Source organism: Macrobrachium nipponense, chromosome 8 (assembly GCF_015104395.2).
Source record: "Macrobrachium nipponense isolate FS-2020 chromosome 8, ASM1510439v2, whole genome shotgun sequence".
Classification (NCBI taxonomy): domain Eukaryota; kingdom Metazoa; phylum Arthropoda; class Malacostraca; order Decapoda; family Palaemonidae; genus Macrobrachium; species Macrobrachium nipponense.
In genome coordinates, this window is record NC_087203.1 from 69,156,176 (window position 1) to 69,174,796 (window position 18,621).

At 39.1% G+C, this 18,621-nt stretch overlaps 1 protein-coding gene across 3 annotated transcripts in view; it reads left to right on the forward strand.

Annotated features, from left to right (window-relative positions):
• LOC135222824 (uncharacterized) overlaps positions 1-18,621 on the forward strand; it is a 273,561-nt gene that overhangs the window by 238,183 nt on the left and 16,757 nt on the right. For all 3 annotated transcript variants that reach the window (XM_064261136.1, XM_064261135.1, XM_064261134.1), the window contains exon 4: positions 17,745-17,827. In XM_064261136.1, the coding sequence (XP_064117206.1) occupies positions 17,745-17,827 (83 nt within the window). The remainder of the gene's footprint in view (positions 1-17,744; positions 17,828-18,621) is intronic.

Genomic DNA, 18,621 nt, shown 5'->3' on the forward strand with positions numbered 1-18,621 from the left:
TACATTTTGGCGTTTTTATGAGCTCCTTTTATTATATATATATATATATATATATATATATATATATATATATATATATATATCTATTATATATATATATATATGTGCGTGAAAAGGAAAGCGGAAATTAACAACCAAAAATCTATTTTAGTTCCGTAATGAAAATTATTTATTATGTCAACTGTATGATATATAGATTTTTATTTAGCTTTGTGAAGATCAGGTTCTGCGGTTAACATTGAGAAATTAAGGTTAGTTTATTGCTCATTTCGTTTTCTTATTATAAAGGAGGTCTTTAATTTTGGGAACACAGGGGAAAGTAAAAAATACGTGTGACGTGGGCGATTCCCCTTCTCCACCCCTGAGACACTGATAATTAATATTGTGGTCATTGATTATATAATTTGCCCCTCTGATAATCTACGTATGTGACGACAAGATGATATTAAATAGAGTAAGAACAAAAAAACAGTCAACTATTTGATCGATTAAGGCTATCTGCCTCCTGTCTGTTGATTTCATTGTTTTTTGCTTATGCTGCTGATTCGGGATAATTAATATTCATATGTGGTTATCATCTTCCACATTTCGCCTTGCTTCTGTATAATTGTACCCTTCTGGAAGTAACACGTTTTTCTGTAAACTTATCGAAATGCTCGTCTCTCTCTCTCTCTCTCTCTCTCTCTCTCTCTCTCCTACTCTCTCAAAAAAAAAAAAAAAAAAAAAAAAAAAAAAAAGCTCTCTCTCTCTCTCTCTCTCTCTCTCATAAATTAACTCAGAAATTAAGCCCAAGTACCATCTGGTGCTTTTAGACGTCAAACAGAAATCAGAGTTCATGATCAGACTACATAAGACCCTTACAAGTTTTGCAGCCAGGGTCTGTTTTCCATAACGCTGCTAATAATATAGAATTGGACCTCAAGGTGACGTTGCGTGACCCAAAAGGTAACGTTGCACACCGTGGAAGTACGGATCGACAGTACGCATAAATAATACCCGCCCTGATTCATTTCAGTCCCTCGTGTCCTCCGTTTCGGTTGGAACGAGTGACGTCGGCGCAGTGGAAATGACACGGTGGGGCTTCGACCAGGCTGCGGGTTTTTTCAAACGGGAATTCGCAGAAATGTTGCTTTCCTTCTTCTGCCGGAACCTGCAATTATTGGGACGGAACCGGCGACTCAACCGAGAAAGCGTATTTTGGTATTTATTTCCTATTCAGCCTCGTATTTCTTTTTCCGTTCAAAGGCCGTTCGTTTGGACGTTCAGTTCTCTGTTATTGCACATTCAGACCCGCAGATCCTTAAGGGTTTTTCCTTTGTATGTAACTTTGTCTTTTTTTTCCTTGTCTCTTTCCCTTGTGAAGTCAAAGAGAATATAATTAAATTCTCCCATGTTTTATATTTTTCAGATCGGTGATTCGTGTCACTTTTTATTCACTTTCATTTTTACTCTCCGTTTTCCTTTCGCTCAGAGGCCCTGCGTAAGTAACATCGCCCTCTAGCGCTTCTCTCTGTCTTTCGAGATCGGCAATCCTTTGACGTCATCTGTTTCTTTAATTTCATTTTCACTTGCCATTTCTCAACCTCCAGGGGCTGCGCATACAGCATATAGTTCCTCTTTCCAGCTCTGTGTATTCCAGACTGGTAATTCCTGGCTGGATTTGAGAGGATCACGTGCTAAGATTTTACTGTAATGTATATTATCTCAGGCGTACGAATGACCTCTCTGGAACCGGGCTCCATTATCCTGAGAGATTCTCATTTTAGTTTTCTGTAAAAGGAAACTATTGAGTTGGTTGTTTGTCTGTCTGTCCGCACCTTTTCTGTCCCCCCTCCGATCTTCAAAACTACTGAGGCTAGAGGCCTACAAATTGGTATGTTAATCATCCACCCTCCAATCATCAAGCTTGCTAAATTGCAGCTATCTATCTTCAGTAGTTTTTATTTTTTTTAGGGTTAAAGTTAGCCGTTAATCGTTCGTCTGGCAAAGCTATAAGAAAGGCCACCACTGGGCCGTGGCTGAAAGGTTCACAGGTCGCGGGTCATACAGAAAACTTTTTTACTTGTTAGTTATTGCAGCGGACTACGGAGAGTTATTAAAATGTCGCCTTTAAGAGTTTTAATTCAAAGCTTAGCAGAAATTATAAGCTTTTAGGGAAGGCTGTAAATCCAAAGTTTGAATGTGTCGTAAGTTATCGATTAAGAATCATGTTATAAATCACTGGAGAGCTAAGAAATTCAGTCTCGTTTAATAAAAATCCACAATTATATAGTAAGCTATATTACTAATGTAAAATGCAAAAGCAGCAAAGACTTTCGATCATCAGTGTTTTCACGAAAGTCTTGCCTTTTGTATTTTACATAGTAACATAGTCTACTGTATATTTGTGGATTTGTATTGCATAAATCACTGGAATAGTACGCTGAATTTGTAAGAATAATCTTCCGCGTAACACTTGGTTTCTGGGTGTGGATTCGTGACCTTCGATGTTTGTGTCTGCTCTTTCAGATTCTATTGCCTCTGGTCAGGTGAAGGATTTTTTTAATTTATTTATTTATGCTGGCGAAAGGTCGCTTCAGAGGTGATGAACAAACTTCCCTTTTTGTAAATGACGCAGAAAGCAAATGTTTAGTGTTCTTAAAGAAAAGGAAATAGAACCAAAGGATGAATTATTCGTGCTCCACATTACCGTAATCAGAATTTACATATGATTTCTTCTCTCTCTCTCTCTCTGGGATGAAGAGGTACTGGAATTAACTCACAATTTACATGTGAGTTCTGCTCTCTCTCTCTCTCTCTCTCTCTCTCTCTCTTCTCTCTCTCGTCTCTCTCTCCTCTCTCATCTCATCTCTCTCGTCCTTCCTATCGTGTCTCTCTCTCTGGGATGAAGAGGATGGAATTAACTCACAATTTACATGTGAGTTCTGCTCTCTCTCTCTCCAGGATGAAGTAATACTGGAATTAAAAGACGACTTACACCGTTGAAACTTGGGCATCGGTATATCAAATAACTTTACGTTCCTGTAATGTATGTCCATAGCACCAGCGAGGGAAGTGCTTCCTTCATTTGATCTGTGGAAATTAGCTCTTTGATAATTATTAGTTAATTACTTTCACCTCATAGTTATGAAATTAATTTAATATCAATTTTTAATATATTTTCTTACACATTTAACTAAATGCGGGCATGGAGGGACTCGTCCCGTCATTTCTTTATCCTCTCGGTAATCCAGTTTTACAATAATCTGCAAAGTATTATTCTCGTCCGGTCATTTCTTTATCCTCACAGTAATCCAGTTTTACAATAATCTTACAAGTATTATGTTTAGCAATTAACTGCCTAATCTTGGTCATTTTTACCGTGTACTTTATTTGATCCAGGTAACAATTAAGTAAGTGCGTAATAGTACTTAATTCCACCATAAGATTGTATACGTATTCTTAGGAGCCATTGGTTGTGCCTAATCTTCCCTCGAGGTGCAGTGCCTTACTACAGTGGCGCTGCCGGGGGGAGTTGGGGGGGGGGGGGGGGGCGAGTGTCAGTCAAGACGAAGTCCCCCTGTGTGCGTGGCAAGACTTCATTCCAACCGAAGCTAATAAAGAAGGTTTTCTTTGGTTTTGTTTACGCGTTTTTTTTTTTATCTAATACAGTTTTTTATTAATAATTTTTCGGTTTATCTTTTAAGTGGTCGTATATTTGTATTTTTTTCTTGTGTTCGAGCCTTTCGATTTTATGTATTTATTAAGTAATGGTCGAATTAGGAGGAAGGTGTTTTAAGTTTATATACTACTATGCAACGGAATATGTTGTATGTATATGTATATAGTGTATATATATAGTATAAATATTTATATATATTTGTGTATAATTATGTATAAAGTGTGCGCTCGTGTGTGTGTGTGTGTTTCCACTAATGCAAAAGTCACTGTTCATACTGAAAATTTATTATTCACAAAGACCTCTTAATATCGAGTTCAATTTTCCTTCGGAATAACTTACACCCGAAAGAGATTATGCATAATGAGTGCCTCTGCCTTGGCTAGGAGTCGAACCCATGAAAAGAGTTATGGGAATCCTGCTTTTGACCAAGCTTGGATTCTGATTTACGTATAATAGGCGTAGATTCTTGACGCAAAGGCCGAAAGAGTTGCAGGTGATGGCGTCTGTGAAAAGTTGTGTGCCTGTGCGTGAGTCGGGTTGGTTATGGCTGATTTTTTTCCTGTTATGTTTTTGTTTTGCAGAGGCCTCGTGGAAATTAACCTGTGTTGTATGCTGGACAGGTGAATTGTTCTCGTGAAGTTTGAAGGGGGAACAGGAAGAGGGCGAAAGCCTTTTGTGTGTGTGATTAGAGAGAGAGAGAGAGAGTAAGAGAGAGAGGAGAGAGAGAGAGACTGTCGTGTCATATATAGTAAGCTATGAGTCAGTGAAAGCACTGTGTGTGGTGTGTAGGTGGGGATATAAAGGTGTTCGGTATATATACCGGTGCAGCCATGCATAGTTAGTTCTCTTGCCTGTTTATGAAGGTATGTTGAATATATATATATATATATATATATATATATATATATATATATATAAATATATATATATAATATATATATATAATGTATGTATTCACGTCCCTTCTAAGTAGGTTTGTGTGCATCATGCGCATGTGGTCACTCCTCGAGCAAAGGTACAGTTTTTTCATTGTGTCCAGTGACGTGGAGTCGTACACCTGCCATGCCTTATTTTATTTCTGTTTTCGGTTATTTTCTGCCCCCTCGTTCTGGTCCGCCTTTCTATCTCTCCGGGATGTACTGTGCTCTGTTGCTGTCGTATCTCCCCTTTCGGAGTCAAATCCGGGAGATTGAGCGTGGCCATAATTATACGAGTTCGTGCTTATTAAAATCCATTAGTGACTACTAAGTTAGAGAGAGACCTTTTAATTTAGGTCTGGGAGTTCCCGAGAACAAAGGAAGATAGGGCTAGCATTGGCCCGTGTTGGGGGTGGGGTGGAGATGGGATGGAGGGGTGATATAGGGGCTAGGAGAGGGCTCTCGTCTAGGGTTTGTGGTAGGGGAAGGCCTCTCTGCTTAGGGCTAATTCCCTCGTGTGATACAGATTCTCACTTCCTTCTTGAAACTATGTTCGCTGCATAATTCGTCATTTCCTTGTTGTGATATCGTCAGTTTTTGTTTTTGAGTTTCGGGAACTTGTGATTAATTGTGCGGATGGGAAGAAATTACTTCCATTATAGTAGCGAATAGATTAATGTTAATTAATTGTTCAAGAATGAACAATATCATTTTAATATGTTTACATCAAGTGAGAATTTTAAGAATTATTAAGATTACCACAGAATTACGAAACGCAGGTATTTATCTAGAGAGTTAGATTGTGTTGATGTCAGTGTTATCGATGACCGTCATGAATATACAGCATTGTTGTTCCAAAATCTTAGGGTGGTCTTGATTGTAATTTTAAGAACTTACACAGAAGTAAAGTCATGATATAGTATCTTTGCGTACTCTCAAGAAAGAAAATTTTCAAGTGCTTATAGAGAGAGAGAGAGAGAGAGAGAGAGAGAGACTCGAGGTACCTATGCTCCATGGACTTCATGTAGAACTTTGACCTTTTGATAATACCTGGCCTTTGTATCCAGGTCCCTCACATTATGATGGTAATAGGAAAGGGAAGGAAGGAAGGATGCAAGAATTTCCCGCTTGCGTTTTGCATTTGACCTTTTGTGCAGTTGGGCGGAAGATTTCACGTGTTTCTCTCTCTCTCTCTCTCTCTCTCTCTCTCTCTCTCTCTCCTCTCTCTCTCTCGTCCTAAGTAGTCATGTACGTACGTCACCCCCTTATTAGATTTTAAATGTAAATTGTCAAAGAATTTGACTACAGTGACTTGAGATATTCGCTTATCTCAATTCTCTCTCTCTCTCTCTCTCTCTCTCTCTCTCTCTCTCTCTCTCTCTCTCTCTCTCTCTTTTAAAATGAGATCGTGTTTCTTTTTTATTGGGTGGGTGGGAATGGGGGTTGGGGATGAAAGCCATTTCTAACATGGTGTTCTTAATTTGAGAATAGTCTTTACCTCGTTTAAACTTCGGTTCGGAGGGTGACCCCCCCCCTACCCTCCTTGCGTCGGCTTTGGTGTTATTGTCGTCCTCATCGGCCTGCCTTAAATGTTAATGACATCGTTAAGGTGTTTCCCTGTAAGCTTTAGCGTAATCGTTTCAGTGTTATCGTAGTGTGCGTCATCTGCTACCATTCTGCGTCATAGGTCCACGTGGACCCAGGGCCACCAGGGTCATTGATACAGATTGATACGAAATAAGATCTCCGCTCAGCATCAGACATTTCGAAGTAGTGCTTTTTGTTGATTTTTTTTTTTTCAAAATGGAAATTTTTGAAAGGTGGTCAGGTTGGATACCAAATGCAAGATCTTAATTATTATTAAGAAAAAGACTGGGGTTCAAGTTCATGTGTTTAGGAACAGTCACAAGGATTCCGACGACTTTCGCAAAAGCGTGGCCTCTTCGGAGAGCTCCCCTGTAAAGCCCTTCTCTCAAGCTCAGTCAGATAAGCTTTTAATTTTCTATAAAAACTGCTAGAGGGCTGAAAATTGGTATGTTGATCATGCACCCTCCAATCATCAAACATACCAAATTGCAGCCCTCTAGTCTCAGTAGGTTTGATTTTATTTACGGTTAAAGTTAGCCATCATTGTGCTTCAGAGGGTTTCATACAACATTATACTTTGTACAGAAAACTCGATTGCGCCGAAAAGCCTCAGCGCAATTTTTATTTCTTAAAAAAAAAAAAAAATTATGATGACGGCAGAGACACTATTTCTCTCCAGGTAATAAGTACTTTGGCCAACGAATAGATACAAACAAACAAACGATGGTCTTGGAAGATAGAGCGATGGCTCATGCAAATTTCTGGGTCTTTTAAAAAGTCGGATGGGTGAAGGGGGTGGGAGGATTGTTTGCAAAATGTCCTTGTTGCTAGAAAAAGCGGCGAAATTGCTTGCTTTTTTATCGTGTAACTTTAAAATGAAATAATATAAGGCAGAATCGGCTCTCTCTCTCTCTCTCTCTCTCTCTCTCTCTCTCTCTCTCTCTCTCTCTCTCTCTCTCTCTCTCTCTCTCTCTCAAAAAGAAATGACGTAGTACTTGGTTGTTTAGACGGCTGTTGTAGGTTGCATCTCGGGGAGAGAGAGAGAGAGAGAGAGAGAGAGAGAGAGAGAGAGAGAGAGAGAGAGAGAGAGAGAGAGAGCTGACATGAGCGATCAGCAGTCCATCAAAATGGTTACCCAATAATAATTGTGAGCGGAAGAACCTCAACAAGGAGTGAATCCATACAAAAGAATCTCTCTCTCTCTCTCTCTCTCTCTCTCTCTCTCTCTCTCTCTCTCTCTCTCTCTCTCTCTCTCTCTCTCTCTCTCTGATATAGCTGTTTATTTGCGTATGAATGCAAGCGTGTGGATTAAGAAGAAATTGCTATTATGGCATGCGTGCAATTGTCAGTCTGTGAATCCTTTTATTATGAATATTAGACACGAAAGTTATATTTATCCTTCCGATCACATTGCGATGTTAAGCCCCTGTTTTCTTTGGCGATCAACTTGCTTTGTGTACACGACCAGCCATTATTTCATTCTTTCTCTAAAAGTTAAGTATATCTTGGTTTAACCAGACCACTGAGCTGATTGACAGCTCTCCTTGGGCTGGCCCGAAGGTTTAGATTATTTGCATTGCAAAAAACCAGTTGGTTACTTAGCAACGGGACCTACAGCTTATTGTGGGATCTGAATCACATTATATCACCAGAAATACATTCCTCTTGATTCCGTGTTGGCTGCAGCTAGGAGCGAACTCTGGCTATAAGATCGGTATAGGCAAGTAGCAACCGACTCGTCCAGGGATGAACCTCCATTTGTTACTGATTTCCACAGTTCCCGGTCTTTGAGAATTTGCGCCTTTATGAGAGGTACATTTTTGCTGAATTGTCTGTAATTGCAGAATTCTCCAACGTATTGCAGGAAGGAATATTTAAAGGCAATGCCACCAAAACATATCCTTGTATTATCTTAATATTGCCGGGAGAAATATTTGTATTATTAGTTGCCACAATAGCCTCTCGAATTCGTCTGACTAGCATTATAGATACGGTGGTCTCTACAAAGCCTCGAATCCAAATGGGGAACAAGCGAAGCCTTTCTGTGATGAAGAAAACCGAGCTATTTCTCATCGTTCCAGTGCTCAGCTCGGCCTGGCTGATTGATTTTCCTGACGAGGACATTGGGAATATTAAATTTTTGATAGCTGACTTGAGAAGTTAGGGCAGCCAAGCCAAACGAAGTAGCTTTACCCAGTGTAGAAATCTTACTTCTTGTATCAACACTAGAAGATTAAATTAATATGCTAACATAAAGTCTTGTTTTATCCTTTAAAAAAATTCACCATGAGCCTCATTGTGATGTATTGCCACCCAAGGAGTTAACTTTGCAACAGCCCAAAATCATTGGTGGAAAATAGACATCAGTTTTAACTAGCTTAATTCAGCTTAGCATTTATAAACCTACACTAATTTGATGGAAGTAAGTGAACGACAGGGGAGTAGTAAATGCATCTCCTGTGAAAGGCTGGTTGCAGCTAACAACAAAAATAGATTTTCAATGCGGTATTGAATCAAGTATCGTTGTGACTTTAAAGACAACAGTCATTTATCATAACAATTTATAACATTGCCTATTTATTAAAAACACAATATATTTTTCATGTTTGAAATAACGATAAACAACGGATATGGATAGAGAGCTTAACGTCCAGACTTGGCTCTTCCACTACTGGGCCCCCTAGCTACCATATTTATACAGAATGACGGCACCACATTCGGAACTAGTGTATGACCATCATTTCTGGCGATAAAGGTGCTCTAGTATTAAATAAATTGTTACCAATATCTTCACAGATGAAAGTAGTTAATGTCCTATTATCTTGTTCCGGAAGATTTATGTTTATAAAGAAAGAAGAATAATTCTTTTACACAAACAAAGAATAATTCTTTTACACAAACATTTCCACGGTAGCTAAGGAGTTTCAAATCAGCTAGTAAAAGGACGCGGTATGATCTGAGAAGCTAATGTATCGGGTCAAAATACATTTGAATGCCGAAGTAAATCCCACGGTTAATTGAGTGTCTCATCGACGACAGTCCGAATGGTATTAGTTGAGGCGAATCTGCTGACGAAGGGAATATGTTCACACAGAGGCGTGGCCATTCTCCCCATCGGATGGGTTTTGTCGCAGAGACTTTGGGAGGCCTCATTAGTAATATTACCGATTCCTGGGGAGATTCGGTACCACTATTTCTACGGCCCCGAGAACGACAAAAACTGTTGGAGACGGAAGGCGTTTCGCGTGAGAGTGACCTCGTAGTCACGGAGGTCTCTCCACATTCTGTCATTGATTTTCTTTTCTGTTATAGACTGTAATTACCGTAATCCTTTTGGTTCTCTTCCCCTCCTGCCTCTTTCGCTTACTACAACCCCCACCCCGTACCTACCTCTTCCTCTCCCGGGGTACGAGTTTCATGCATGGTCACGCCGGTGGCGAACTTTGTTCGCTGACAAACTTTGCTCGAGCGGCCTTTTCCATGTTGCAAGTGTTGTCATGTCTCTCTGCTTTTTATTTGCTGGTACATTTATATATTTTTTATTTCATTTAAAGCTTCCCGCCTTCATTATCTTACGAGAAATATTCCACACTTAACCTAGTGTGGGATTTGTGTTACTTGTGTTAAAATTGAAATATAATTTCTTTGAAAAAAAAAGACTGACGGAATGCGCAGGAAAGTTACGAGTTAATCCACGATTTATGCAAGTGAATAGCTTTGAGGAAAGGTATTGTTCTTGTTAAATTAAGTTACTCTTAAGAGCAGAACGTAGGATGCAAAGTTGGTACAGTCATGCGTGAAGAGTGTAACCAAGATCTACTTTAACCACATGTTCGTTTTGGGAGGGATGGGAGACAGACAGTGGTGCTAGAGGAGGGTAAAACTTACTAACTCTCTCTCTCTCGAATACATTGTATACACACACACACACACACACACACTATATATATATATATATATATATATATATTATATATATATATATATATATATATATATATATATATATATATATATATATAGTGTGTGTGTGTTTGTGTTGGGGTGTGCATGTGCGTGCCCGTGCGTCATTTTGTTTTGTGTGTGTAAGTGCATAAGAAAATTCTTTGGCCATTTATATCTATTTTGGTATTGAAATTCTAGTACTTTATTGAGATCATTCTCTCTCTCAAGTTTGCCCAGTTGGTAAGATATCCACCGCCATATTTCCCCCTTTCCCCCTTGGCAAGAGGACAGCGCTTTCGTCTGGGGGTGTGGTAGATGGTCCTTACGTAGTGGCGTCTGCAGAAGTCTTGAGCGCTCTGGGCGTCCCAACCCGAGCCAAGTGATATGTTGGCCAGCTGTTGTCCCGGGCCGCATTTGGTAGCCCTCGTGAGTAGATTAAAACCCTTCCCATTCTCGGTCGTATAATGAGATTATTTTTATTCCGTTTTCAAATCTTGCTTTCATTTTGTGTTACATTGGTTGTCCTCTGCTCTGGGTGACCTGTTCATTTAGATAGTGGCATCCTCTTTTCAAAAGGATTTTGTCCGATTTGGAGTTTTTGTGATCATTTTTTCTTGTTGCGATACGAATACTCCACTTCGCTTTCATATATGGAGCGATCGTGTGGATGTGTCTAGAAGTCGTGCTGAAGCGTTGTAGTCTCATTTGTGGACGTTTAGGGGCATTTCATATTCCCCATTAGAACGCCTTAGATCTCGTTAACGCCTGAAGTGTCGATTCATCAGTTCCGTGGCGAATTTTCACCTAACTTTTGTGTGAGACGGAGGACTTTGTCACAAGAGTGTGACCAAACAAGAGATCAAAATCCGAGGTGGTTCAGTCGCGCCCGGTCTTTTCGGTCACGCGACCAGGTGCAGTGGTTCGGTCGAGCTTTGTTATGAAACGTATTCATGAGGTGATAAGCCCCGGGTCCGTAGGGGATAAGTACCGTCGGTGCACCTCAGGGGATGCACTGTAGGCATTACCAAAGGTTCTTTGCAGTGTCCCTTCGGCCCCGAGTTGCAACCCCTTTCAATCCGTTTACTCTACCTCCTTTAATTCCACCTTGCTATGCACCCTCTCGTAACAATTATTTCATAGTACAACTGCGAATTTTCCTCCTGTTACGCATTTAAACCCTACCTACTCTCAATTTCCTTTCCAGCGCTGAATGACCTCATAGGGCCCAGTACTTGGCCTTCGGCCTTAGCTCTATATCCCATTCCATTCCTTGAGATATAACACGCTGGTGAATACGTTGTGATGATTTTTAATTGTTTTGGTTGTCCCGTTTGGGACCTGTTCATTCAGTTGATGCCAGAATAATGAATTATGAGTTGACGCATTGGTTGCGTTCATGAAGCCTCTCGCTGTATGTTAACTTTAACTTCGAAAGTTTTAAAGGTAGAGCTTCTGAATTTCAAGGTCAGCAGAACCATTATAGTACTAGTAGAAAGGTCCAGAGCTCCACTTTTGAGTTACTGCAGCACCTGTTTTCATGAAAGAGGAAATTAAAATAAGAGAGACATACCGTCAAATAGATTGCTTTTAGATTTTCTTTTTATTTATTTTTTGTCACTTCATGAGATTTCATTTATCGGTCAGGGGGCATTATTATTATTATTATTATTATTATTATTATTATTATTATTATTATTATTAATTTATTATTATTATTATTATTATTATTAGTATTATTATTATATTTGTGTAACCTTACTTCCCAGTGAAACAAATGAAAACAAACGATTTGAGAACTTATTGTATGATAAGAATATAACGCCTCTTCAAAACAGCTACGTAACTGAAGTAAAAACTAACTAACTAAACCAAACCACGATTTAACAACTGCGTAAACAAATAAAACTCGACCAAACATGAAGACAGGTCAAAGAAAAGAGGCCGAATTCCAACCTAGTTTCGAAAAGGTAAAGCTTAGCTATTGATCACTCTGCGAATGACTGATGTAGCTACGATGTAAACCTCCCATAAATACCTCTCTCTGTTCATGTCTGCGAGTTGCAATTACCCTGACGTTAATATCAAAGTTATTACGACTAAATGAGAATTACGAATTATATACTGCAAGGCGCCATCGATCAAGCCGGCACCAGAGGCCTGACATTAAGTCTCTCTCTCTCTCTCTCTCTCTCTCTCTCTCTCTCTCTCTCTCTCTCTCTCTCTCTCTCTCTCTCTCTGACTTGACTTCCTGACCGGATATCTTGTTTATTTTTTTTTCAATGTACAATATTAATGCGTAGTAAGTCCAGACCATATTGAATGAATAAACATTACCGTAATGCTGTTTTGTGCTCATCTGTGTCAAGAGTTAATAACTAATATTTCTGGCTAACTTCAAAGCAAACGCTTTCCTAATTATTTGTATATCTCTATTGACACATCGTGTAACGTACACTATTAACGTTAGTGTGTTTGAACAATTTCTTTATAATTGCATGATTGTTATGTTTACAAAAAGCCGAGTTTAACTGGACATCCAGAAAGCATAATGGTTCAGGAGAAAAAAGAAGAAATCTCCGCAATACTTGCTAACAAAATTTCAAGAATTTAAAAGTGAAAGGAATTTCAAAGTCTGGCGAGAAAGGAAATCAGGATCATTAGAGGTTACTGACTCTGGAACTCTGGATTTAGGAAAATATCGAAAATATTACACGATACAGGTTTCGCTCGCTTTATCCTACGTTGTCGGAACAAAGCAACACAATCGGAACCTTTATATTAGGAAAGATGATGATAATAATAATAATAATAATATAATTAATAATAATCAATCTTATTATTATTAATTAATTGACTTGTATCCTACGTCCCGTCCGGAACCAAACGCAAAAGAATCGGAACTATTTTATTACAAAAGATTATGATGATGATGACGATAATAATAATAATTATTATTGTTATATTTTATAATACAAACGATAATGATAATAATAATAATAGTAATAATAATAATGATATTATTATTATTATTATTATTATTATTATTATTATTATTATTTTATTATTATTAATTGATGATGATGATGATGATGATGTTGCTTATTTTTCTCTGTGATGGCTTTCTTCGTAACTGCACGGTCGCCTATAATTATTACTCAAATCAATATGACTATCGCTATCGCCACTCGCCAATTCAACTTCATTAAATTCCCGTCGTGTCCGCCGCCTTAGAGCGATGCTGCTTGACCATGCGACGTTCGCCCGTTAGATCGGAGCCTCCTTTGCAATTGCATGCGCGCTCGCTTGCGTGTCCGTAATGCGAAGGGGAGGTTATTATTTCTAATAAACAAATCTCCGCTCGTTGGCATCGCGGATGGAGTGGTGTTTCCAACTAGCGTTTTTTAATCTTTTGTTGGGGGTGGGGGGGGGGGGGGCCGTATTTCGAGTGCAACGAGCTCCGTTCATGTTTAATAGTTTGACGTTTTTTGCTGCTGTTGCACGCTTTTTTGGTGCGTGCGCAATTGCGTGTGCTCTGTTAATTTTTTTTCGTTCCCACATGGAATGTTTCATGTCGATGTGCGTTGTACTGTTTTTCTTTCTTTCTTTTTTTGTTGTTTGTTTGACGTAATAGGCGTGAAACAGAATGTGCATTTCGTGTTTTGCAGATCACAAACACTCTCTCGCTCTGTGTGTGTGTGTGTGTGTCAAATGTATCCCATTGTATTTTCAAGATGTCAAATTTCTTTGCGTTTTTATTTTGGAAATACAGCTTTACCATCCTCAAATACTCTCCAGACGTCTTCTCAGTGCTACCTGACGTCAATTTACGGTCAATAAGTTTTTCTAATATCCTACAGAATTTCAAAAGGTCAAATTTACGTGTCATTTGTCGTCTTAGGAATCTAGAGGCTTAAGCTTTAACTGGTCAGCCATTTTTCCTTTTTTTTCTGGTATTGCTATGTCATCAACGCTTCCATAACCGTGCGACAAATGGACCCTCTGAAATTCCACCTTTCATAATTATCTTTCCAGTGTTTTCAGTTCCACAAATCTCCATTCATCTCTAGCCTCAGGTCTTTAAGTCTATTAAATCGCCTGTATGATATACCTGTTACATCAACATGTCTTGGAATTGTTAAAAAGTCCACACCAATAAGGATATGTTATAAATATATTAGTTGATTTAACATAGTATTGTAAATTCGCTAGGCCATTTTGAACTATCTGCATTATGGACGTGTGATGTGACTGCAAATAAAAACTTGCGTATTTGTATGCGTAGAAGTTACACAGAAAAGCTGTATGTTTATTTTTAGAAGGTGTTTATGTTGACGATGAAGAACGCAAAGTTATTCCAGGCGACCATGTAGCCCCCAACACAGGCTGCTATGTATGGACTTGAAGTTGAAAAGGGAAAGAAAAACCAAAGCTAAAGGGATAAGGAAAATTTAAATGGTACGAATTACAGAAGGAAGGGGATAAGAAGAGAGAGTTTAAGAGGAGGGTTTTTGGAGGATATTGATATAGGGATTGAAGATGTTCAAGAATGGTGGGCACGAAATGCAGCAGTAATAAGAAGGCATGGAAAGGAGCTGCTAGGAGAGACATCTGGTATCATATGGGAAGAAAAGGATAGTTGGTGGTGGGATGAAGACATTGAGAAAGTAGTAAAAGATAAGAAGGAGGCAAAGAAAAGATGGGAAGAGTCACAGTCAGTGGAAGACAGAAATAGGTACAGAGAGAAAAACAAGGTGGTGAAAAAGGTGGTAGCCCAAGCTAAAGCAAAGTCGTATGATGATGTGTATAATGAGCTGGGACAAAGGAAGGATTAAAGAAGATGATGAAGCTATCAAAGGCTAGAAATAAGAGCACCAAAGATATAACACACATCAAACAAATAAAGAATCAAGAGGGTGGAGTGCTTAGAAAGGAGGAAGACATTGTGAAGAGATGGAAAGAATATTTCGAACAGTTGTTAAATGAAGAAAATAATAGACTAATAAGAGAGGATGGGCAAGTGAACATTGCATGGTAATGAGGTTTTCTAGGCAAGAGGTACTAAATGCACTGAAGAAGATGAAGAATGGGAAGGCAACCGGACCAGACATGATCCCGGTGGAGGCATGGAAAGCATTAGGAGATGAAGGAGTGGAATATACTGTACGATCTTATGATAAAGATCCTTGAACAGGAAAAAGATACCAAATGAGTGGCGTGGGAGTATATTGATCCCAATTTTGTTTTTTTAAAGGGAAAAGGTCGATGTCAAGAGTGTGGTAATTATAGGGGCATTAAATTGATGTCCCACACTTTAGAAGATACTGGAAAGGATGATAGATGCTAGACTGAGAGAAGAAGTACAAATAGGTAAAGAGCAGAGGGATTTAGAAGGGAAGGGGCAACAACAGATGGTATATTTTGTCTGAGGCAAATAATGGAGAAATTCGGGGAAAGACAAAGGGACCTACATATGGTATTCATTGACCTTGAAAAGGCTTATGACAGAGTCTCGAGACAAGAGGTATGGAGGAGCCTGAGGGAGAAGATGGTGCCAGAGAAGTATGTGCGATTGATACAAGAGATGTACCGGAATGTATTTACCAGAGTGAGGAGCAGTGTTGGGGAGACAGAAGGTTTTGAGGTGAGAGTAGGATTACACCAGGGGTCGGCTCTGAGCCCATTTATCTTTAAAACATAGTGATGGATGTTATAATAGAGGAAGTAAGGAGACAGTACCATGGAACATATTGTATGCGGATGATATTGTTCTGTGTGCAGAGAGCAGGGAAGATCTGGAAGTGAAATTGGAAAGATGGAGACAAGTACTGGAGGACAGAGGAATGAGAATAAGTAGATCCAAGACAGAATATATGTGTACCACCACTGAGGGGGATAGATAGAGAAAGTATTCAGCTTGGTGGAGAGCAAATAAGGAGAGTGATAAGTTTAAGTATTTGGGATCTTTTGTTAACGCTGGAGGAAGTATGGAAGAAAGAAGTAAAACATCGGGTAACAGGCAGGCTGGAACAACTGGAGAGCGGCCTCGGGAGTTCTTTGTGACAAAAGAGTGCCGCTTAGGTTAAAAGGTTTCAAAATTTCAAAAGACGGTGGTAAGAACAGCAATGCTGTATGGTACGGAAACAGCAAGCATGAGAAAAGCAGAGCAGAAGAAGATGGATGTTGGCAGAAATGAGAATGCTTAGGTGGATGTCTGGGTAACAAAGAGTGGATAGGATCAGAAATGACTACATAAGGGGGTCAACTAAGGTGGTGGAAGTATCAAAGAAAAGTGCAGGAGGGGAGGCTGAGATGGTATGGACACCTGTTGAGGAGAGATGAGGACCACGCTGGGAGACATACTATGGGAGTGGAGGTGCAAGGAAGAAGAAAGAGAGGGAGACCAAGAAAGAGATGGAAGGACTGTGTGAGAGAGATTTACATGAGAAGGGAATTGATGAAGGCAGAAGCGCAAGATAGAAATAGATGGAAAACGGCTCATCCGAAACGGCGACCCATATAAAAATGGAAAATAAAAAGCTGGAAGAAGAAGAAGAGTTTATGTTGACGATGTATGGAGTATGTGACAAAAATAGCTACCTTTATCTTTTAACTACTTAATCAAGAAGCAACCTTTGTTCAGAAAACTTCCACAACAAAAGTTGCCTCAGAACCAGAACTTTAAATATTTAGATGGTGATGTACCGCAGGATAAAAAAGATAAACACAGGCCACATCTGTTCATAAACATCACGTGACGTGCCACTCGTGATATACATCACACATGTAAACAACTCCTCACATTTATACCTCAGTATAATTGGGTAGGTGTCCACGCATGCGCGTTACGAAATGTACTACATGACGACCTTCTGTTTGCGCAAACTGAGCAGTTGTGTCCTACATGTGCGTGTAACGTTACAACAGCTGTATTTTTTCGTTATTTTTATTCCCCGTTTCCCTTGTTGTGACGAAGTTGATCGGCGGAGAACACGCCAGGTCTATTATAGACCTTTTCACACGGTGTCTAAACATTTTCTCATGGATTTGAAACATTTTCACGGAATGTTGGAACATTTTCCTCTAGAATATTTGACGTTTTCTCAACAAGATATATCATAAGTTTCGCCTGGAAGGTTACAAATGAACTAGTGGATGTCTGAGCGTTTAGACACGAAATTTACAAGTTGTACAGGGCGTTTATAAATGTTCTCATTGCTGTTTAAGCTTGCTTACATAGATGTTGATGCATTTTCACTTGTTTAGAAATTAAAATGTGTAAAAAATATTGACAAAAATATCAACATTTCTGTACAAAACTTTTTACAAACATTTTACATTCCCAGACTTTCAAAGTTTTATCTCTGGGTGTGTTTCTCAAAGAAATGGACATATTTTTATACTGTTTAACACTGTGAAAGTGATTGTGGTCTTCATCGTCTCTATTAGCTGCCTAGTCATTGGGGTCGAATGATTTTCCTTTTGTGGAAGGGCATCCCAGAATATTGTAGCCTAAATAATCTTTTCAGTTTCGGGAATCTTACCGAAAATACAAGTCACGTTTTTCATCGTTTTTTAGAAAGTTTGTATCGACAGTTGCAGATACTAACCATTTTTTTTTTGTTCTTCTCTTGCAGGTTGCTCACGATTGCCGAGGAGACTGGGCTGGGGCCCTCTTCCACCAGTTTGGCGTTACACTCAAAATGTCTTTGATACTCAGGTGAGTCTGGCTTTGTCTCTCGTGTTACTAAATCTCTCCCTCGTTTTTTGACAATTTATTTTCGGAAGACAACACATTTTGGTTGTCATCAATTTCTTACACTTTAGTATTTTATGTACATGCTATGTTTATTTCGATTTTAAAAGCTTTTCCTTTTAAGTCATTGATAGCAAAATGCAATGTTTCTCGACCTCTTCGATGACCAATCAAACCTCTTGCCATAGTTTTTCCCCTGTGTGTTTACGCCAGTCTGTTCTGTGTCCTGTTGAGACTTGTGAGCAACCAATGCCGCAGGTGTGACCCGTTGAAACTTTCTTCACAGCGAATGACTTCTGTTGTGTTCTTTTGAAACTTGCTAAGCATTTATCGCCTCATTTTCATTTTATTATTGATGGCCTTTTGTTTTATTGAAAACATACCAGTGAATGGCCTCTGTTGTGTTAACTGTTACCAAGAATGGATTCTTGTTTTCTGTGGAAACTTGAACTGATCACAATGGCCTGCTAGTGAAATTTTCTTGAAACTTGATCAAGCAATGGCCTGTTATTGTTCTTTGAATTGGTTAGCAAGCAATGGCGTTTCTTTGTTGCTGAACTTGTTTAGCAAGTAATGGCCTCTGTTATGGCCAGGTGAAATTTTCTCAAGATAATATGGGCATTTTTTGATGATTTGTGAAAGAGGACTACGCATGTAATGGCATTCGTTGTATTATGTGGATCTTCCTAAGGAAGTTCGTAACCTGTCTGACTTGTTCCCCCATGATGCTTAGTAAATAGTAGAGCTATTTCTTTTGT